Below are 22,577 nucleotides of genomic sequence, written 5' to 3' on the forward strand. Positions count from 1 at the left end.
CGTCGGAAGCCCTGTCTCTATCTCTTTCGCCATATCTGTCTCTGTCTCTCGCCCCTCCCCATGGCCCCGATCCCCGCACAATTGTTGGCTGTAAAAATTTGTTGGCCAAACAACAAGTGGAGCAACCAAAGCAGCAGCAGCAACAGCCTGAAAAACAACTTAAACTGTCATTCGAAAGTTTGAGGCAAAGCCCGGGGCGGGGGGTCCTGCGACAGGGGACAGGGGACATGAGGCGAGGGGGCGGGACAGGGGGAGCTGCAAGAACGGAGGTATTAAAAACTTTTCTCCGAGCAATTATGTGAAGGCTACTTAACTTTTTTTTGCAGGCAATAAATTTTGAGTTTAAATCGAGGCACCTGGGCTGCAGCACAATTTTGTTGCATCCCCGTTCCTGGCAGAGTTCCTGTCGTGAATTTTTCGGGGCCCGCCCACTCGTAGAATTCGTGGAGCTATGTGCCGAAATTCAATTAGCCAGCCAAGCGGAGCCAACTGCTCCGGGGGAGGAGCGGAGGAGGGTGTGGCTGAATCAGTTTGCCACTTGGCATACCACGCAGTTTTGGGGAATCCTTTGAAATACATGCGTGCTCATGGTTATGGACCCTCTCCGCCTGCACAGATATACCTCCCTGCCGCCCCTCCGCATTCGTGTGCTTGTGGTTGTGACAGGCTGCTTGCCGCCGCTCTGATGCATATTTGCCTCGATTACTCCGAAAATGTCACATTAATTATTGGCATTTATGGGGCTTGCGCCGCTTTTGATATGATAGACGACAATGCCGAAATTTGGAGTCTGCTTTACGGCGCGCCATTGTAGTGTCCTCAAGAGCGTTTGTGTGCGTCTGTGTCTGTGACTGTGTCTGTGTGTGGCAGCTCAACGGATATTTACGTGTGTTTGCTAGTGTGCGGTTGTATTAATTGAAATTTGTTTTTGTGTGTCAGCTGCAAGACGTCGCCGGGTGGCTCATTGTTGGGTTTTGCGGCAATTAAAAGTTAATTTGACAAAGCGAGACATTTCTAATTAATTTCGAGTCTAAACGACATTTTAATTCAATTTATGTTTTTGGCAGCACTTGACAACACAATGAATTGAGAGGCCCGATTGACTGGAGTCCGAAGTGGCACAGATAGAAGGCTCAGAATATGGCTCATAAGCACGCTGGGAGGGACGCGGAAGAGACGCGGAATTCGATTTGCGAAACACTGAAAACTGAAACAAGCCATCTATGACGGCCAGTAGTTGAGTTAGCCGAAAGTCCATCGCCTGTCCAATTCATATTCCAGCTCCCACTTTCAATTACTTAGTGACAGGTTGCAGTTGCAGTGATTAGTCTGAAAGCGATTTAAGTCGGGTGGGCTGGATGGGCCCTGGCAGCCATGGGACATCATTGTCACTGCCAACTCGGCGCATTCAACGCCAACTTACGCCAACTGTCTGTCAGCACTGGAGGAGCCGGCCTCCCTCATGCGGCTACTTATGCAAAATACTCCACTCTTGCCACTGGCTGACACCCTGGCTGCTCATATGCGGGGAGACTTGATTACCGACTACCGACGGCGGGGCAGGACGGCCGGGCCAGAGACGCACAATTGTGTTGATTGCACAGATGACAAGACGTAGGACGAGATGACAACTTTGCTGCCTGCCAGCCCTGATGACAATGAAGTGCATGCATGAATATTCTAATCAAATGAGCCGCCAGCCTGCCTGGCTAGGATCCTCCTGGCTTCTGGGGCTCTCTGCTCCAGGCTCCTGCTCCTGCTCCGGCCTTCTGGCTACTGTCTGCAGTCCGGCTATTGTTGAGCTGCAAATTTTCAGCCTGTGGCACATGTGTACACCCAAAAAAATGCATAGGAAAAAGCCAAACTTTAAATGTGGCTCATACCTTCGTAGCTCCTTGATTTTATCAACAATGATTAAGTAATTGCACATGATTGATGCCTTGGAGGGAAAACACTCATAATTATCTAGTATCTATTGTCTTTGGACTGCAGCAAGCACTCTTAACTCCATTTGGATAATATCCAGAAGTTCAATGAAAGTCTCCAGCAAATTTCTCCCAGTTATGGAGCATATGCTTTTTGTTTTGTGCTCTGGAAAAGTTTCAAAGTCAGCCCGAGCCCCGGCCCAGAAAACCTTTCCTTTACCTCGTTTCATTTCATTCACTCACTGAAATCGAATTTGCATAATTTAACATGATGGTTGCGCTTATTCCTCTAGCCTGTCAGACAAACAGACAGACAGGCTCGAGGAGTGGATGGTCGGATTGGATTGGTCTGGGCTGGGCTGGGTTATTATTGTGGCTGCGCGGCTAGAGCTCCGCCCCGCCCCGCCCCGCCCCGCCCCGCCCCGTCAGCCCGATGGCCCGAGATCGGCGTCACCGCATTTCGCTGCCACATGCATCATCATTTGCATACATTTGCAGGGCGCCCAGTCAGTCACTGTTCACTCCTCATTACTCCCAGCTCCTGGCACCCGACTCCTGGCGCCCGGCTGCGTCTAAGCCGGGTCGATTTTCTTTGAAAATAATTCGAAGCGCGGCAGGAAAGTGAAGAAAAGTGGAAGAAAGCATTGACGTTGATGGATTTTGGCACTTACACAGGCCAGCGCCTGTCACTTTCGTGCGCCAACTGCGACTCCGAAAAAAGGCTGCGGTTGAGCTGACTTTGAAGCGCATTTTAATGAAGAATGATATGTTGGCATCGCAGCCGCAACAGCCGCAACAGCCGCAATCGTCCTGCCCCACCCCCACCCCAAGTCCCACGTCCCACTCCAATTCATCTTCAACGACGCCCCTGCCTAACGAGTCTACTGACAGTTTTCGCGGCTTTCGCGTGCAGCCACTGTCGAAGTTGAAGGGCGAGGACATCAACACAAGTCTTCCAGTTCGACACCCGATGCCGGCAAATGGGGAAAATGGGAATTTGCATCAAATCATGTCGCTCGCTGCCTTATCTGATATTCTTTTGACACTTTGAAGGAAGTTCTATTTTTGACTGTTTTTATTTTTTGGCAGTTTTTATTTTTTTGACTGCTATTCTTGTTTGATTCAAGATGTGGGTCTATCAAACCTGTATGAACTAAAATGTTTGATGATCGGTCGTAGCAGTACCTGGAATTCTACTTCAGACATGATCGGTCGGAGGTGTATTCTACATTCTACACTGTATGTATGTCTACATGGTCTGGCGTCAAGGACCTCCGCGGGTAATCTCAGCCCCGAATGCAAAGCGGGAAACTTAAAATACACAAACGCAGGATAAATACCCCGCCACATTGATTTTCTATGCAAAGTGTCACATGGCCGCAGTTCCACGCCCCACCCGCTGCCTCCTCATGCATATCAAAATAACTACAATAAATGCCAACAAAGGCGAAGAACAACAAACATTAATGGGGAAATACACACGCACACAAAGCCAACAAAAGGCAGCAGTCAAAAATGTTGCAAATGTAAGCAAAATAAAAATACACAACAAAGACACAATTTCGTTCGGGGAATGAGTGTTTGTTGTGTTTGTTCGTTGGTATTTGTGTGTATTTGTAAAACCAAAACTTTTGACATAATAAAATGGAATGTTATTGTCAAAAAAGTTACTTGCATATTAAAACAAACGAAACTTTCTCACTGACTGCCCGCCCTATCTCTTGCTGGTTTTTTTTATTTTTTTGCTCTGTTATTTTTATACTGTTTTTTTATACCCCGCCCCCCCGCTTGCCAGCTCCATCAGGATATTTATTTTGCCCGTCCAGACGTGTGTGCGAGTGTGTGTGTGTGGGTGCGTGTATATTTTGGCTCATAAATGCCGCACACAAATGCAAATGGCAAATGGCGGGTGGCAAGCGGCAAGTGGCAGCCTGTGAAACGAACAACGAGTCCTGTGAAAAGCAAACAACTTTAATTGAACTGTTTACCCGATTTTTATTTTATGCCACCTCAAGGCCCTCCAGCTCCTCCTCCAGTGAGCTATGTAATTGTTATGGTTATGCCTGTGATGATTATTTGGCTCGTTGCACAGCTGCCAACTTTTGCAGCTCGAGACATTATCATTCGCCCTTCCCCAGGAGCCTGGCTCTCACCAGTGGCCCCTTATCAGGCCCAACTCGCCCGGGACCTAGTCCAGGACGCTCCCAGCACAGTCTACACATCGAAACTAATGCCAAAACTGAACAGGCAACATAACTTGAATTGCAGTCGCAATCGCAATCGCAATCGCAGAACTGGAAAGTACAACAAAGAACGAGCCGAACAGTGATACGAATACGCAATATGAGCAACCAAAATAAGTTTAGTAATGTAAGGTATAGTAGGTATAGCAGTAGATAGATAGGTACATGGTACACTGAGAACAAAATCGGGCACTTACCTTTGCTAGCTCCGTCCGGGCCGCGCAGAATGGTGCACTCCTCTATTGTGCCGAACGGATGGAAGATTTGTCTAACATCGTCTTCGGTTTGTTGTTTGCTCAACATGCCAACGAACAGCTTGCGATCTAGATGCTCTGTTTGAGGTTCAGGATTGAGTTCGAGTTTGAGTTTAGGTTCGGATCATGTTTCATGTTATGTAATGCGGCTCGATCGATCCAATTGGTTTGATTGATTACGATTTTGATTTGATTCGATTTTGTTGCACCAAAGAGACGGCAAAATGGACAAGTGGCAATGTTTGTTTGTGGGTTGTGGATTGTGGATGGTGGGTTGTGGGTGGTGGGTTGTGGGTGGTGGGTGGTGGATGGCGGGTTTCGGGGTTCGATCGTGTTCATGTGAAAATGAAAAGATTCAATCAAGAAGCCATAGCCGGAAATATTTCAAACCAAATCAAATGAATACGGAAAGGAAGATTTTTGATCATCATACATATGCGTGTCATAAGAGGATATGAGAATGTAACAAGGTTACACATTACGCAAAATTATTTAATTTTATTTTTATTTTTTTTGGTTTTTTTTTGTTTTTTTTTTTTGTTTTAACGAGTAATGAACGCAGCAGGCACATTTACGTAATTGGTATTTGTTGTAAATTTCAAAATTCAACAGGCGCAATATACTCAAAGAAAAGTAAAAGCAACAACATTTATTTAACAAGAGATTTGGTGATTTTTGGATAGATTGAGCACCAATAGAGCAGATACAGGTACAACATTTATTAATGTGATTAGATTTGGGGTGGGAGGAGGAGTACGAATTTTGATTTTGTAAGAAGAGTTACAAAAAGAATTTATTTTCGAAATTGTTGCATTAAAAACAGTTGGTAATTCACACGAACGAAAAATAAAAGGAAGGGATAACAGATACAGATACAGATACAGATACAAATACAAAATCAAATCATAATCAAATCGAATGTAATCACAAAAGAGTTTAATTCATTTTTATCGGAAACAATAAGAGAAGAATTGTCAGTTTTCCAATTTTGCCAATTTTGATGTAGTTTTCGTTTCAATCATATATATATATATATATTTGATATAGAGCACGAACAAGTGTTACATAAAAAGGAAAGAAAAGAAGATAAAATTGGGTGATATTTAGTTAAATTTGTTCTCAATTATTTTTCGACTTACATTTACGAAAATGGAAATTAGCTATTGGATACGTATTACGTACGAGTATAATGGAAGTATATATGTATTTAAGTATAACGGTATAACGAACACACACATACACGCACACAAGCATACCGTCCACCATACACAGTTACAAGCTGGCCACGCACAAGCTACTTAGTTAAGAATAGACATTGAAAGGTAATGGAACACGCTAGTCACTACTTGAAAAAACGGTCAAAGGATAACGGATACGGATACGGATACGGATTACGGATTACGGATTACGGGAGCATGAGAGTATATGGCTTACTAATACTTATTCTAAATTAGAGGCTAGGAGGTGAGCAATGACCGCGATGGGGATACGTGTTCGCTAAAATGTAATCTAATGCATAATGTGCGAATGATGGGGTCACATAAAGGACACGTTGTGTGCAGCTGGTCCTCGAACTCCGCTCCGGCTCTGGCTCCGGCTCCGGCTCCGGAGTCCATGTTCCGAGCCGCAGTTTTCGGTATCATATCGAAAATTGAGCATCACATAATTGGCAAAACAATTGCCAGGACTCGGAGACCGAGACCGAGAGCCGGAGCCCAGCTGCTGTCGCGTTAAAGTGGCAAAAGCAATCGAAGTAGAAAATAACTAATACGACACGTTGGACGGTGCCCCTGGCCTGCAGGCAATTGTCTTGTGTCCGGGTTAAGCCTAATGGCATTTGGGCCCTGCTCCTCCGCCCGATCCCGCCCCTGTGCCCCTGTGCCCCAAGCCCCAAGCCCTGCCAGACCCCACAGCCTAGTCATCCCAAGCACGTGCAATAAGCCAAACAACGCCCATGGCATGCTAAACAACAACGGCAACAACCACAGCGCCGGCAACCGGAGGAGGGATCAAGGAAGTGCCAGCAGTGGAAGGGTTGGCTTAATAAAAATGTAAAGCACGTTGGATTTCAGGCGGGTGGCGGGAGATGGAAGGCGGGGGAGAGGAAAGGGTCAGGGAAAGGTAAAAATAGTGCAGCATACTTTGCGGCGCCTGCTGTTGTACATATGAAATGGCATAGTTCAACTGGCTGTTAACAGTTGCGGCCAAAACGGAAAAAAGGGCCAAGACCCGAGTGCAAGGAGGACATAAGAACAAGGCGGACAGGGGAAAGGGTTGGGGTTGGGGTTGGGGTGGGAAGGTTGAGGGTGAATGTTGGGCGAGGGGTGCCAAGTGGACGGGCGGGGGTCAGGACAAAAGGATTTGCACAATGTTTAGCCTGGCGTTGCAGCAATTTTCTACAATTACCTGGGGCACAACGACACAGACACAGACACAGACACAGACCTGCGAGGATAAAATGCACACCGGGCTTTCAGTGATTCGCTTTTGGCTGTTCTCTCTGCCACTCTGCCTTTCTGCCCCTTTGCCTCTTGCCTTTTTATATTTTTTTTCCGGTCTCGCAGCTAAAGGAAAGACCAGTGAAAATAATATTAAAGGCCATTAGGCTCATATAGACAAGTTAAGTGGCTCCTGGTCCGGGTCTTCAGTCCTCGTACTCGTACTCGTAGTCGTCCTTGTGCTGTTCGTGATTCCCTTGCTGGCCATGTGTGGCAGTTTTTAGACTCTATTTTGTGCCTGCCCCACGTCCTGTGCCATTCCGTCCTGTGCCACTCTGTGTTGCCAAGGCAAAAGAAGTCATTAACGTGTCGTTGTCTTTGATGCTGGGCGGGAGCGGAGTGGGTGCGAAAAAGAAAGCCAAATTAAATTAGTTAACCACATGGCAACTTTTGTACATGTGCATCGCAGGCGGAGGACAACGACAGGTCACTAATTGTTGCACGTTATGTTTTCGCTAGTCTCCCCCTGAGGCGGCACCGACCGTCCGTCCGTCCGACCGACCGACCGACCGACCGCCTTTTCTCATCCAACATTCAACATCTAACATCCTGAATCCTGGATCCTGAATCCTGAATCCAGCTGCATCTTCGCCACTTGCCCTCCTCCGGGGACGGGTAATTGTATTCCGAGCCCTGACCAAAGGTGCCTGGGCAGCGTCTATGAATAATAAAAAAATGTAGCGATGGCGGTGCCAGAGGACACAAAAAACACAGAAAGTCGCTGACAAAGCGAAAGTCAAAGCCAAAGCTCATGTGCCGAGTTGTCCCTTGATCCCTCCGCCCCTGCCGCAAGGACCTGTATTTTTTAGTGCACCGGCTAGAGCACTGACTTCCTTTGACTGCCCGGCCAGTCCCTGCTGCCAATTGACATGTAAATTGACGTTTAATGGCTGCTAATGAGCGTCTGAGGATTAGTTCTTTCTCCGAGCGGAGCGCACAAGGACGCCGCTTTAAACACAAAGGAGCAGCAGCGCTGGGAGGGGCATCTGCTAAACCAGGTGTCCGCCTTAAGCTTTCCTAAAGCTAAAGTGTCTTGCTTCTCTGGTCAGTCATCCCTGTGCGGCTAATAAATCATTAAAGGCATAAATAAATACGGAATTCATTTCCCCGCCTCCGAGTCCGGGCTCTGCAACAATGCCGCCCGCCCGGCCGTATCTGAAAATGCTTTAATCTGATTAGAGCTGGGAGCTCAAATGCAATGCAAACATGTCCAAACTATTAATTATTTTCCCTGGATCAGTGCTAATATTTGCAGTAATGCCTTTTCGAGTTTTAAGATACTTGATGAGTTGCCAACGTAAGCACAAATGTGTGAATGGAAATTCAATATTAAATATGGTAGTGGAATTATGGTACATATATTTGCGAGAATAGTAAATATCAGATATTGTATTGTCACATATTTTTAACTCATTTGATCTGCGTTCTTTTAATTATTTTTAGCCCTTCCCCGACATGTTTTGTTTCTGATTGATTGATGATGAGACGGGTGAGTGATAGAAGGAAACTAATTAATTCGTAATTAGTGACACCTATTCGGCATGTAACGACGCTAATTCAAAGTGATTACACATCTCGAAAAGCTTTTAAGTTTTTAGTCCCATTAGCTCTGCGTTTTTGGCAAGTTTTCAACTAACGACTGCAAATTGTACTCCTCTTTTACGCTCAAAGCTATAGACTCGCACGTGGTGTTTATGGCACTGAAGCATAGACCCATTCAGCCTGGAGTCCCCAGTCCGCCGTCTGAGGTGTCGGCGTTTATTCGACAAACAAGCTAATGTTCCCTTTATGAGTCCCCCAACGCCGTCGGAGCAGTCGGCAAGCAGTCGGAGTCAGCGGCGGACAATTGTGCGGCAATTGTCAGAAGTCTCCCCGGTCCTGGCGCTTCCGCGCGAGTACGGAATGGCTCAGTCCTGGCTGCTGGCTCTTGGCTTTGTGGAAACTGCCAAGTCGGCAGAGTGCCCGAATCCTTTGGGCCTTCTTTGGCGACTTATGCTGCTGCTTATTTGTCAGCCAGAATTCCTAATTAATAAGCGTGAAACCTGACTGTAGGCTGGGGACGAGCTCTGCAAATTATGCGACTGCTCCTGCCAGCCGGGCTAAGGCCAAAGTTGGGAGTAAATTAGTTATTAGCCTTGTAAGTAGTTAAAAGTTGCCAAGTTGCTGACAGCTCGCTGAAGCGGTTTCTTCGGCGTGGCACTGGGATTGAAATGGGATTGGAAACGAAAAATGGCGACTGGGAAAGCACCGCTAAAACGCGCCTAATTGTCAATTAGGGTGGAGCTGAAGCCTAGGTGGCGGCTGCATTGGAAAGTAATATTTTAGGCACAAAAGTTTGTTTGGGAAGGTCCAAAAGTCAGTGGCAGGCCAGACGGAATAGGAAGAGCCAGAAACTTTGTCTTCGTCGCTGTGGTATTGAAGTGTTAATTAATATTGAAAGGATAAACTTTTCTTTGGCTTTTAAGTGGCAGAAGAAAGGCGAATGTAAATTGCGGAGGGCTTGCAGGGCTTTGCAGGGATTTAAAGATTTCCATTAGTTGCGAAAATTTACTAGCGAGCACTAGCGGGCAAAGTTCTACTTTAATGTATGCCTTCTCCACGGCTTTGGGTTTTTAACTTTCGAGTAATCATCTGTTAACTAGGTATGAATTATTATTTTTTAAGGAGCAATCTCTTAAAGGCGAAATTTGCGTATCAGGTTTCTGGCGGTGGCGGCCCATCCCCCTTGAAGGACGCACCCTCTGCGGAAGGCAATCTTGACATGCCATTAACATTTCATGTGCACCTTCTCCACCGGCTTCGCGCTGGCTCGACTATAACTCCAAGAGTCAATATAAAGTAAAAATTTTTTATGACCCGGGGATTATCATTTCGTCCTGGTGGTGCTCCTGGCTCGGCGCAGACAGGACATGAAATTGGCTGCACACTGTGGGTAACCAGAAATTGGCTATAAAAGGCGAGCGACGACCAAAAGGTGCTCCGTTGTCGTTCCTTCTTTTATACAAATGCATAAAAAATAGAAATTTTTATTTTAAGTAGTGACGCGTCATGGATAATGTTAATGGCACATGGTATTTTCATTTTAAACGCATAAAAATGTCGGCAGCTCCCGAGAAATACTTTCAGGAGGGAGAAATCGCAGAGCTGCACTGCAGTGTCTGGACTATGAGTACCTGGTACTTGTGCAGGAGGAATGGCAGGACTATGGTGACTGCAACTTGGGCATGGATGCAGAATTATAGTGTGCTCACAAGTTATTCCTTTTATTAAATGCATTGTCTCAAGTAAGATATGCCCCCAACTCGTGGCTACTGGGTATTGTTGAGAGCAGACAGAGAAGAAGCCAAATGTCGCTTTCAGAAAACCATCTACGTGGCTGTCACATTGGGTTCTAGGATGCAGGGTTTTATAATTTCCCCCAGAACGGCAATAGCAATGGTCACGGAGCTTATTGCAAAGAGGATATCTGGCAAACGATCGATAGTTAGACATTCAAGACTCCTTAAAGAACTAAAGCCTAGTTACTGGTTATGGTTCCCTCTAAAGGTCTTTTAAATTAAAATAGTTTTTACCTAATTATTGTTTCAAGGTTTGATTTATGGATGCATTTTTGCGAATATTTGCGGTTTACGAAGCCTCCATATCGTCCTGCGGCTTTGGGTCGAAGGTCGTCTCAGGCTAGTTTCGAACTCGGGATTCGGCTCTTAAATAATTTTTATTTTTCTGCTTTAACGAGAAGAGCAGAGGAGAGAAAGAGAGATGGAAAGGTAGCGTAAATATCATGTTTCATAGTATCTGTTGTTGTTATTGTTTCCAGAGTCAGCACAACACTGCGTTACAATATTTACTCTCCTTTTTTGCATTTGGCAATTTGTTAATTAATTGAAACACACAACGATGTACACTGTTTACTTTACTATTTTTTTAACACGCAATAACAATTACTATATTTTGATTTCCAGTGAAAAGTTACGCACAATATTCAACAACAACAACAACACACAGAGATAAAACATATTTTGAAACAATGAACTTTAAGCTTTAATTGAAACACAAAACACAGTTTATTCTATTTGATTGCAAGAGGGCCTGGAGTCTAAAATACTAAGGGTTGTGTGCATTGCATTCTAGTTCAGAAAGTACTTAGAGGTCTTGTGAGGGTACGAATAAAATTTAAAACAAGACAAAATAAATTCTATAAAAAAAAACGTAAACAAACTTATTCGATACGATAGTCGATTAGCCTTATTCGATATAATAAGTCGATAACAGATCGCGGTAACAGCGCCTGTTAAGCTGTTAAGGCGAACTATCTGGCAACTCTGCAAACTGACAAGCTACCCCTCACTAACCCAGGAAAAGTTCTTTTGCGATCCAGAATCAAAAGGGAACGGTTGGAGTTATAGCAATTAAAAACCCAAGCCAAATCCACATCCAAATCCCACGTGGGAAAAGTTAGTACCCAAAGTGGCACTCAAGTCTTCCACCAAGTGCAGCTGAATATTGACCGTGCACGTGCGCAGCCGTTGGCATCAGCACGCGTGTCTGTGTATGTGTGTGTGTGTGTCTGAAACATTCAGGTGAGCAGGCGGATAAGTTGCCTATTAGGTTATTAATAGAAGTGTTTTAGGTCATCCTCAAAACCCCGTAATAGTGGGCGTAGAGCTACACCGGAGCCTACGACAAACAACGCTTCCCGTCGCGACCCAGAAGTCCACGGCGGAGCCACCGCGTGCCTTGCTGGGTAGACGTTCAGAAACCGCTTTCCTCGATCAGCTCCTAAACGTGCGCGAATCCGGACCAGACCCAAGCCACGATAGGCGAGGAGTTCCCTGGTAGCCGGAGACGTGTGCGTGATTGGGGCAGCATAGGATCAGGAGCGGTGCTGAAACTTTTCGAGGAACGTGGGTGAGGACATAACCTCACTTTGTGAAGCAGCACCTCGTGTTCGGCAACATGACCTCGGCCATGTAAAGGGCAGTTCGGCGATCGTTGCAGCAATCATTTAGAGGCGACTAAATAACAACAGCAACAACAAGGAGACATGCGCAATAAATTGTGCCAGTAGCAGCGGGTATTTTTAAGTAGCATTTAATTAAATTTCCTTTTTTGTAAATTCTATTGGATCGAACCAATACTCATACTCTTTTCCTGTAGAGCAAAATAGTTGGCAACATATACATCGAATCTTCGTAATTTAATTTAAATTTCATCAAAGCACCCTGCGCTCCAGTCTACAGGCCTGCGGACTTCGAGGGATTTGGTTTCGTGAGTACAATATAGACTCGATCATGTATTATTGCCGCTCAAAGAAAGCGTATGAATATTTAGGTATCGTAATGCATAAAATCTACTTTAACTATTATTTGACCCAGCTACATATATATATATATTCCTTTATCTTTTGAATATTTAACTTTTTGTATTACATCCAAAAAATTCCATTATTATTATTATTAAATCCAGTATTATTTGTTAATTAACCGGTATTACAACCGTTTATGGGTAAGGGCAACAATACTTCGTTGTGAAGTTGTTAAGTCTTTACAGGTAGGGCGGGCCAAGCGGAAGAACCTCACCACCTTAGTTCTTCGATAGCACGGTTTCCTGTCTTGAATTCATATCCTTCCAACTGACTGGATCTCCTCCCAAACTCTGTCTACAATATTTTTATTGTGTGGCGGTGGTACTGATTAGGAAGTAACCGACCCCTATGTCTCTTCCCTGAGCTAGGCCGTTCCTGTAGGCAGAGTATGCAACCAATCGGTATCCAAGTTCCTCCGTGTTCGTCACAGAATAAAATGGCGCCCAACGTGGGGCTAGCAAAACATCTAGCTAAGCAACAAACAAAACACCAAATCGCAGCCCCTGCTCTCACGAGCTAACCTCCAACCTATCCTAACAGTCAGCCTTCCAACCAAGTTTCTTTAGTTTCAGAAAACCCTTCTTTTAATTCCACTAGGACTGCTGTGTTTTGGGAAATCCTCAGAACCAGACCAGGGAACAAATTAAGGATTAGGAAGATGTTTCTCTTGAAATATCCTTGTGTTTAAATATGTATTTAAGGAACAAGAAGTCGAGACTGTATTGGCTGGAATGTTTCAGCAATAACTCCTTCTTAGCCTTGATCAACTCATCAAACCATAAATATTCATAAATTCGAGAATTGTATTGGCTGGAATATTTCAGCAATAACTCATTTTTCAATATTTTGGCTTCAATTTTCACCATTTATTATTGACAGTAAGTTGCCTAAATGAAATTGAGATTTATATTGGTTGGAGTATTTCAGCAGTATACTCTTTCATTTAGCGCAATGAACACATCAGTTTGTTTTAGATTCAATACAGATATGAAAATACAGACAGAAACCCTTGTAATGTACTAAATGAAATCGATACAGCAAAGGATAAGACCCAAGATATCCCATAAAAATTCAGGTTTCCGAAATTAAATTGTGGAAATAATAGACTTAATATCTATCAAATTTCGTTATATTTTGTTGTTGTTGTTGTATATCGAAAACGAAACAATGTCAGTTCGGCGTAGTCCCGAAAATAGTTCAAGATTGGCCATTGAGTCGGTGCAATGCTCCATATGCAATGATACCAACGCCGAGATAGACTTTGTCGAAACCCCCTGTCAACACCGCTTTCATCGAACGTGCGTAACTTCCTGGTTACTGCAAAATGAAACGTGTCCAAATTGTCGACAACCATGCTTATCGTCGCAGCTCAATGATAGCACGCGAAGAGCGCAAGACACTACCCTAGAAGTTCCGAGAGTTCAAAACGGATCCAATCCAAACTCACGAACAGGCGCCGTTCCTAGAAGTCGTCCGAATACCAGACCGACCACAAGGTCAACCGCAACCATATCCAATAACCGTCCGAGCACCAGCTCGCAACCTCAGCGTTCACCACGTGCTGGAGGTTCGCAAAGAACGACTAGCATTTCAGAAGGGAGAATTCAGGAACTCATAACGAATGCATTAGAAGCATACCAAACCCAACTCTCTTCAACATTGTCAGAACAAATCAGTCTGGCAATGCAAAACCTTCACATACCTACCTCTCAAAGACAATCACTTGAGTGGGATGTGGAATTACCGCCAGCCTTACGATCATATATTCGGTCAGACCAACGGTTGTGGGACTTGTATATAGGAAAAATTAATTCTGCCTTGAGAAATAATATTCACCAATCAATTGGAGAATCTCCTTACTATGTAATCTTTGGCCAGCACATGCTAACGCATGGAAAAGATTATAAGTTGCTAAGAAACATCCATATGTTGTCAGAAGGATCCGCAAAGGTTCCTAGAGCAGACGAATTCCCGAAAATCCGAGCGGATATCGCTAAGAGATTGATTAAAGCATATGAGAAGAACCGAAATAACTACGACTTGCGCGCTCGACCTCGAACTTTCGAAGTGGGTCAGGAAGTCATAAAGAGGAATTTCGTTCTCAGCAACCAGGCTATGCATGTTAACGCAAAACTAGCACCTGTAGGAATCAAGGCCAGAATAAAAGAGAAGCGAGGCCAGTCGTTATATTTGCTCGAAGACTACTATGGAAAGGAATTAGGAGTTTTTCATGCCAAAGACATTTGGTGAGGTACCCTTTTTCAGCTTTCATCTCCTTTCTATGAGCAGGTCGATAAAACCTGTGGTGTGAGGGTACGAATAAAATTTAAAACAAGACAAAATAAATTCTATAAAAAAAAACGTAAACAAACTTATTCGATACGATAGTCGATTAGCCTTATTCGATATAATAAGTCGATAACAGATCGCGGTAACAGCGCCTGTTAAGCTGTTAAGGCGAACTATCTGGCAACTCTGCAAACTGACAAGCTACCCCTCACTAACCCAGGAAAAGTTCTTTTGCGATCCAGAATCAAAAGTGAACGGTTGGAGTTATAGCAATTAAAAACCCAAGCCAAATCCACATCCAAATCCCACGTGGGAAAAGTTAGTACCCAAAGTGGCACTCAAGTCTTCCACCAAGTGCAGCTGAATATTGACCGTGCACGTGCGCAGCCGTTGGCATCAGCACGCGTGTCTGTGTATGTGTGTGTGTGTGTCTGAAACATTCAGGTGAGCAGGCGGATAAGTTGCCTATTAGGTTATTAATAGAAGTGTTTTAGGTCATCCTCAAAACCCCGTAATAGTGGGCGTAGAGCTACACCGGAGCCTACGACAAACAACGCTTCCCGTCGCGACCCAGAAGTCCACGGCGGAGCCACCGCGTGCCTTGCTGGGTAGACGTTCAGAAACCGCTTTCCTCGATCAGCTCCTAAACGTGCGCGAATCCGGACCAGACCCAAGCCACGATAGGCGAGGAGTTCCCTGGTAGCCGGAGACGTGTGCGTGATTGGGGCAGCATAGGATCAGGAGCGGTGCTGAAACTTTTCGAGGAACGTGGGTGAGGACATAACCTCACTTTGTGAAGCAGCACCTCGTGTTCGGCAACATGACCTCGGCCATGTAAAGGGCAGTTCGGCGATCGTTGCAGCAATCATTTAGAGGCGACTAAATAACAACAGCAACAACAAGGAGACATGCGCAATAAATTGTGCCAGTAGCAGCGGGTATTTTTAAGTAGCATTTAATTAAATTTCCTTTTTTGTAAATTCTATTGGATCGAACCAATACTCATACTCTTTTCCTGTAGAGCAAAATAGTTGGCAACATATACATCGAATCTTCGTAATTTAATTTAAATTTCATCAAAGCACCCTGCGCTCCAGTCTACAGGCCTGCGGACTTCGAGGGATTTGGTTTCGTGAGTACAATATAGACTCGATCATGTATTATTGCCGCTCAAAGAAAGCGTATGAATATTTAGGTATCGTAATGCATAAAATCTACTTTAACTATTATTTGACCCAGCTACATATATATATATATTCCTTTATCTTTTGAATATTTAACTTTTTGTATTACATCCAAAAAATTCCATTATTATTATTATTAAATCCAGTATTATTTGTTAATTAACCGGTATTACAACCGTTTATGGGTAAGGGCAACAATACTTCGTTGTGAAGTTGTTAAGTCTTTACAGGTAGGGCGGGCCAAGCGGAAGAACCTCACCACCTTAGTTCTTCGATAGCACGGTTTCCTGTCTTGAATTCATATCCTTCCAACTGACTGGATCTCCTCCCAAACTCTGTCTACAATATTTTTATTGTGTGGCGGTGGTACTGATTAGGAAGTAACCGACCCCTATGTCTCTTCCCTGAGCTAGGCCGTTCCTGTAGGCAGAGTATGCAACCAATCGGTATCCAAGTTCCTCCGTGTTCGTCACAGTCTACACGTCTATGAGCCACAATATCTAGATACTTTATCAGATAATCTTAGAGATATGTTATTCTATTTGGTTCTGGGCCGGCAAAGGATACAAATGTTTTGCAAGCCAAGTGCGGAAGGCATATCGATTTAGTTGCCAGATCCGAAAAACAAAGTCGTCCATCAACAGTTTTCCTCCTCGAAGCACTAATAATTGAAAATATATTGCCTGACTTAACCCTTGGAGGGCCAGTGTGGCTGCTCGGCACGGCACGCACACGTCCTGCAAACACATCGAGGCGATGGGCACTCGAGGCGGCAAATCAGTGCAGAACTTCATGCCGTAACACTCTTCAACACCTTGACAGTGGCTGATGCCACAAATCAACAAATAAAATCAACAAACAGAAACAATAAATAGTGAAGGGTTGCATAGTGGGGCGGTCGGAAATCGCAGCAACGACAGCCAGCTCCGTCAATCAAGTTGCTTCGGGAAGTTTTGAGAGAAAATGGTTCAATAAACATGTCTTACATATAACATTTTAATTAAATTATATTTTATCTCACCCCAGTTCAGGTCGGGTGGGGGCGCATCTGTGAGTGTGTGTGTGTGCGGAGTGTTGTGCAATATTTATCAATTTTCCGAGAGTCATCACAATAACCATACTTCTTCATCTGGCCGGAATACAAACACAAGCTCAAGCCCCACTCGCACAAGCAAACAAAAGTGTTTTAGCGCTCTTCATGCACATCACTCACAATGAGGGATACGCAGGGATACCGAAGGATGCGAGGGGCTAGACTCAACTTTAATTTAATTTTTGTGGTTGCCTTTCCTTGTCGGCGCAGTGGCTGTTGTTGCTTGTTTGTTTGTTCGTTGCGCGCAATTAATTGAACTTGCAGCAGACTCCGTCTCCGTCTATTGACAGCTGGCCGACAAGGGGCGGTGGTCGGCAGCCGGAGAGGGCCAGCTGGAGGGGCTTTCGCAACGAAGGAGAGTTTCTGCTGCGGTTGAGTCGATGAACACTTAAGCCGCACTCAGTCCACTCCCCCTACCCGACTCCGCCGGCTTGTCCGTTACGCCTTTCGGAATTTAACTAAGACAAACACCACTGCGAAAACAAGTGAAACAGACAGAGCAGCCCACAAGGATACACAAGGACATGCACTCGCCACGTCGTGTAGTTTGTTGCCTTTTCCGTTTCGGTATATGAAATGCTTTCGGGACTTATGTTGGCTTTGCAGCGAGCTTGCCTAAGCCTCCGTCCAAGACGGACAGGACGAAAAGGCCTTAGGGAACGGGCGAAGCCTTCGCAATTACAACTTCGTTGGGAAGGAAGGAAGGTGGGTGGCCAGACAAGGGCCACTTGCTAATCGTAAATGGTCAACAATGTAGGTGAGGCGTTTAGCTTTCAAACCTTTCTCGAGGTGTCTTCAAAAGGCCAGCTTCCGATGCCCGAGCGCCTGACTTCCTTCTAACTACTTAGTGACCGCAAGCCACTCCCAACCAAGCCAGTCTCGCATCCCGGTCAAGGCAACTCCCCTGCCACTCCGGGCCCGCCCTTAAAACATATTGCACAATTACTTGGCACTAACACATATGCAGAAAATAGGGCCGAAATAAAATAGCTAACGAAATTTATGTTATTGTTTGTCTGACTGCCTGCCTGGCTGTACGGCTGCCTGGCTGCCTGGCTGCCTGGCTGCCCGGGAGCCAGCTAGGAGCAGAGCCGTACCTTTCCAAGGACTGCCCTTCCATATTATTTGCCCATAATTCTGCCGCTTTGTGAGCGAGTGTGTGTGTTAGTGTGTTTGTGCGGCGATGCGCCCGTGTTTGTTGCAACATTTTATTTATCGCACTGGCCATAAAATGCACGCTGGGGGCATTTGTAACAATTTCGCAGCCACACAAAGGAGGGGCCCCAGCCCTCCCTCCGCCACTCGCCCCGGGTCCGGCCCAGCTTTCCCTCCTTTCTTAGTCGAGTTAAAATATTACAACATCATGCTTAAAAGTCACGTTTAAGCGCTGACGACGACGGCGCTGAAAGATTATTGCATTTTTAGACTGCCCGCCCACCCCGGATTCCACCCGACCCACCTGCCAACCTGCCCACCATCCCACCTGCTCCAGCCGCACAATCACAAACAAACGTAGTTCATTTCAGTCAGACGTCGTCCTTGTCGTCTGCGCCTGGCTGTCTGTGAGCCCGGCGAAATAAGTAATAGTGTTGCAACGTGCCTGCCGCATTTTATTTCCTCTCCAGCCAGATACGAGCCGGGCCAGGAGCTCGGAGCTGCTGCCGAGGGCGGAGGGATGGGGGTTAGCTGGGGGATGAGCCCTGATCCGATCCGTGAGAGGCGGAGAACGGCTTACTGCTCGCTAGGACGCCATTGATTGTATAATTCTTGTGTTGCAACTGAAAATTGTATATGCTTGATGTCTGATTGAATTGAATTGATGTGAGAAAGTGACTGCCCCGCCGCCCGCCGCCCAGGATCCCTCCCTCACCCACCTACATCCCCCGATTCTCAGTTCGTTTGGCTCTTGCGGTTGCGAAACCAATTTATTTGGCTTTCGGAGCGGGTGCAGGTGGGTGTGCAATGCTGTTATTTATTTTAAATAGCATTGCAAACTCTGGGCCGTTTACGTACGTGGGTGTACCTCCCTGCCCGCCCCAGAAATCCAGGAAAGCCAAAAATGATTTCATAAGATGAAAAGCGCTTTTCTCACAGTATCCTGTGTGTGCCGAGCTGGAGGTTGGCCAGGAGAGTCGGTGGTCGAGGAGCGGCAACAAAATTTTGGCATCCTTGTGTGTTGGCAAGGCAGATTGAAATGTTGCCTCTCGGATAATGGTAAATGGAAGATGAGAGCATAGGTGATTGCAATCAATAGTAATTGGAACACAGACCAACGAGGTTTCTTCTAGTTTTCATATTTGACTTGTTGCTTGAGCATTTCAAGGATTATTTTCGAGGAGCTGTTTGCCTTTGAAAGGGGCTTCTTTCTGCCGTAACTGCAAGCCATTATACCAGTGCCGCATTTAAGAGTTCATTTATAATTTACAATACTAAGTTCGGGAAAAGGTTTCCTGAATGGCTCCAATTGCGGCCTTTTATGGCAAAAATTGTCGGTCTGCGTAGGTGATGTTTAGCATACAAAGTCACAAATCCAGCAACGAATTTATATAAAAAGCTGGTCCCTATTGAATTGAGAGCAAAAATCTGCACCAAGGCGGTTTCAATTACATCTGTCCTGATCTTTTTCCGCTATCCGCTATCCGGGACCCAAGGTCCCCGAGGTATTTCGGGCCTAAAAAGCAAAAGTCACTTTTTCAATTTCCAAAATTAAAAAAAATTCAACGCACACACGAGTAAATCACTAAGTTACTGTTTCGCATTGATAAACCCTTATCAAGCAGGCTTTTTTAGGGACACACTCGTCCTCGTCCTCGTCCGCGTCCTGGAGCTCCCCGGCACGTTGACACTCTGTCAGAGGGCAGCAGTAGCGAAGGAAACGCGGAAGTCTGACAAGGGTGAGCGGAGCGAATAAAAAACCTGCCGGGAAGGAGGCTTTCTACTTTTCGGCGTGAGTTTAAAAGTCGACTGGCAGCAGGCGGGGTTGTCAGGGGAGCAGGAGGCAGGGGCAGGAGGTTTGTTATGTAGCGCGCATATTAAAATCTATAAAATATGCTTGTGACTGCTTTACGACTTGAAAGCCCTTAGCCCTGAGCGGGACCAGGAACAGTCAGCCAACAAAAAAGTTCAATATTTGTAAATCTTCAGCTTGCCAGCTCCGTTCCCTTGACTTCCTGGCTACCCAGGATACCCAGGACCTCGTTCTTTATGGGTTAATGGTGCGAAAACGTGACTTAATGTGCGTGTGTAGGAATTTTTTCTGCCCCCTCCACTCACCGCCCCTGCCCCATACGGAGCATGGAGAGTTATGAGAGCAGCGAGATGAGGGACGGAGTGGAGCGAATCTCGTCGCATCTGGCGTTCAAAGGTCAAAGCAATTTGGGGCGATCATGGGCTGAGCCGAGGGCCTTTAATAGAAACGTCTGCCAGAAGATTGAAGATTTTATTAACTCACTCGACTGGTCCGGGCCCCATTTAATTATCCATCTGTTGCTGTTTTCCCTCCGACCGCCTCGCCGTCTCCTACGGGATTTGGCGTAGATGACAAATCCTTATGCTAAATATGCATAATTGCAGCGCACACACTCGCTGCCAGCCAGGCATGCGAATATGTTGCACATACGAGTACGCCGCACGGACAGGCATAAAGAGATGGGGCTTACAACGTGCTGTACATATGCTTAATGAAGCTTATAACTCTCGCCGTCTTCCGCCCACTGCCCCTGCCACCGACACTACTTTGCCCAGAGAACCAACCCCGCACGCCACTTGCAACGTGCAACACGTATAGGTCCTGACAATCCAGGCAACAGGCAGCATATGCCATCAACTGGAGGCCCGCCAGGCGAAATAATTATAAAGCGCTCGCAGCAACGGAAGCTGCAACGGAAATGTTACCGTTATACCTGGCAAAAGCACGTGCACCGGCAAGGGGATGGCAAGGGGCGTGGCAGCCAGGGCGAGGTGTGGTGGCAAGTGGCATGGTTGCGGGTGCAAATCCTAGCACTGCCTGGCTGCCGTTTAGTTTAGCATAATGACAGGCGCAGGAGCATGGCCCCGAAACGGAGGCAGGACGGCCATGGCAAGGTGGCAAGGTGGCTCGGTGGCAAGCTGGGTGGCTGGGTGGCTGGGGCAAGGAGGCAGCCACTAAACCTGGCCACATTAGCTTGGCAGCAAATGTGGCAAAGCGTGTTAATAACTCACTGTGCTCCGGCAAGCACCGGCTCTCCCGCTCCTCGCCTGCTCTGCTCGTCTGAAATTAAAGTTTTCAGATTTAATAATAAAGTTGGGGGCCCGGAAAGGTGGCAGGCTAGTACCCAGATATTTGAAAGCGGAACCCAGGTATAAAATGTGTAATTCCACCTGGTACTGATGCTTTTAAAAATCCTCCACTTATTAAGCTACTTTTTATTATTTTTCTGGGGCAAAGTCTAGTTGTGGCAACTGGCAGCTTCGCATCACTGTGGGGAATGCGGCAGCCTCGGTGGCACTGCAGTCGTGTAACCCATGTATAATGCATAACTCGTTTCATCGTCTCGGGCTTCTGGGCTGCATGGCACATGCCCTGCGTCGTCTCGGGCCTAATTTGCCACATAATGAAGCGTGTAGATGTGCGTGCCTGCCACCTACAACCAGCTACCATGTGGTGGCCCTTTTTCTCCTGTCTGCCTCGAATTAATTTTGGGTGCAAGTTGGGGTCTAATTTCGTGTTTGAATATTCTTGGGTGGAACAAGCTCCCCGGCCGTGTGTCAGGGGTGGATTCGCTTATCCCGAATTATTGGACAACATCCATCATGCAGTCATCGTGACTTAATAGGAAACACATTCGGCGCATCCACTTCCGCCTCAGCGTCTGCTGTGGCATTTCATCTCACTGATTAAGCCCAGCCACCACCGCCACCACCCACCACTCCGCCCCACCAAGTCGATATCGTCATCCACCCTCCGGGGAAGCAGAAGCCAACAAAAGTTCGGGCACTACAGATGAGCAGAAGGACTGCGAAGGAAGGGCTGCTGGCCGCCGCACACACCTTTAATGTGTGTAGGCGCTCCATTATTATCGTAGTTGTTTTCGTTCCTTATCCGCCATGTTGCCACTCCCCCTCTCCCCGCAGGGGGTGTCTAAGCACGTACGTGTACTATATATACCACACATCCATTCCACAGCCACTGCCACTGCCACATCCACCTGTCCTCGTCAGTATTATTTTTGTCGTATTGTTTGCTTCCCTATAGCAGCCATTGTTATTTCTCGTATTTTTGTCGGCGCTTCTCCACGTCCTTCCGCCTTGGCCATCATCTTGGCTGGATTTTGATGAAGCACCCCACCCGCCGCCTCCGTGTGGGAGCGGAGTTGGTTGTTTTCGTTGTTAGTTTTAGGTCGCTTGTTCGATTTTCGTCACTAATGAGCAGCCGTAAAGGCAGCGCCGAACTCGACAGGGGCGGGACGTCAGTAATGTGAGGGTGGACAGGCGGACAGATGGACAGATGGACAGGGGCTGGACAGAGCTATGTTTAGGGGTAAACAATGCATTGGTGTTTACGTTTTTAACAGCTCCACTGCTTGGCTGCTTGGTATCCACACTGAGTAGTCGCTCAAGTCCCCCGATGGGGGTTTATCGATAGGAGGTCAGGGGTCAGGCTTTCATTTGCCTAATGAATTTAATTATTTATTGGCCGTGAGTCAGTTTCTTGGCCCGCTTTCAATGACAGTCTCTGATTTTGATTC

At 46.1% G+C, this 22,577-nt stretch overlaps 2 protein-coding genes and 1 long non-coding RNA gene across 4 annotated transcripts in view; 2 read left to right on the forward strand and 1 right to left on the reverse strand.

Annotated features, from left to right (window-relative positions):
* The window catches only part of LOC6493831 (CUGBP Elav-like family member 3), a 135,301-nt gene that overhangs the window by 61,553 nt on the left and 51,171 nt on the right, over positions 1 to 22,577 (reverse strand). Inside the window, 1 exon segment of the mRNA XM_044714476.1 lies at positions 4,366 to 4,500. Coding sequence (XP_044570411.1) covers positions 4,366 to 4,500 — 135 coding nt within the window.
* Positions 10,493 to 12,315, forward strand: LOC26514355. The gene is made up of 2 exons (XR_004311017.2): positions 10,493 to 11,500; positions 11,551 to 12,315. It is a non-coding gene; the product is annotated as an uncharacterized LOC26514355 (long non-coding RNA).
* On the forward strand, positions 13,177 to 15,833 carry LOC26513927. Of its 2 annotated transcripts, none has more exons than XM_032454963.1 (2): positions 13,177 to 15,512; positions 15,596 to 15,833. In XM_032454963.1, the coding sequence occupies exon 1, from the start codon at positions 13,453 to 13,455 to the stop codon at positions 14,533 to 14,535; it is 1,083 nt and encodes a 360-aa protein (XP_032310854.1). In that variant the 5' UTR covers positions 13,177 to 13,452; the 3' UTR covers positions 14,536 to 15,512; positions 15,596 to 15,833. The 2 variants fall into 2 exon arrangements, with proteins under 2 accessions (XP_032310854.1, XP_032310853.1); XM_032454962.1 differs by having other exon boundaries at positions 13,177 to 15,018; positions 15,069 to 15,833.

This window comes from Drosophila ananassae, chromosome 2R (assembly GCF_017639315.1).
Source record: "Drosophila ananassae strain 14024-0371.13 chromosome 2R, ASM1763931v2, whole genome shotgun sequence".
In the NCBI taxonomy this organism is placed as follows: Eukaryota; Metazoa; Arthropoda; class Insecta; order Diptera; family Drosophilidae; genus Drosophila; species Drosophila ananassae.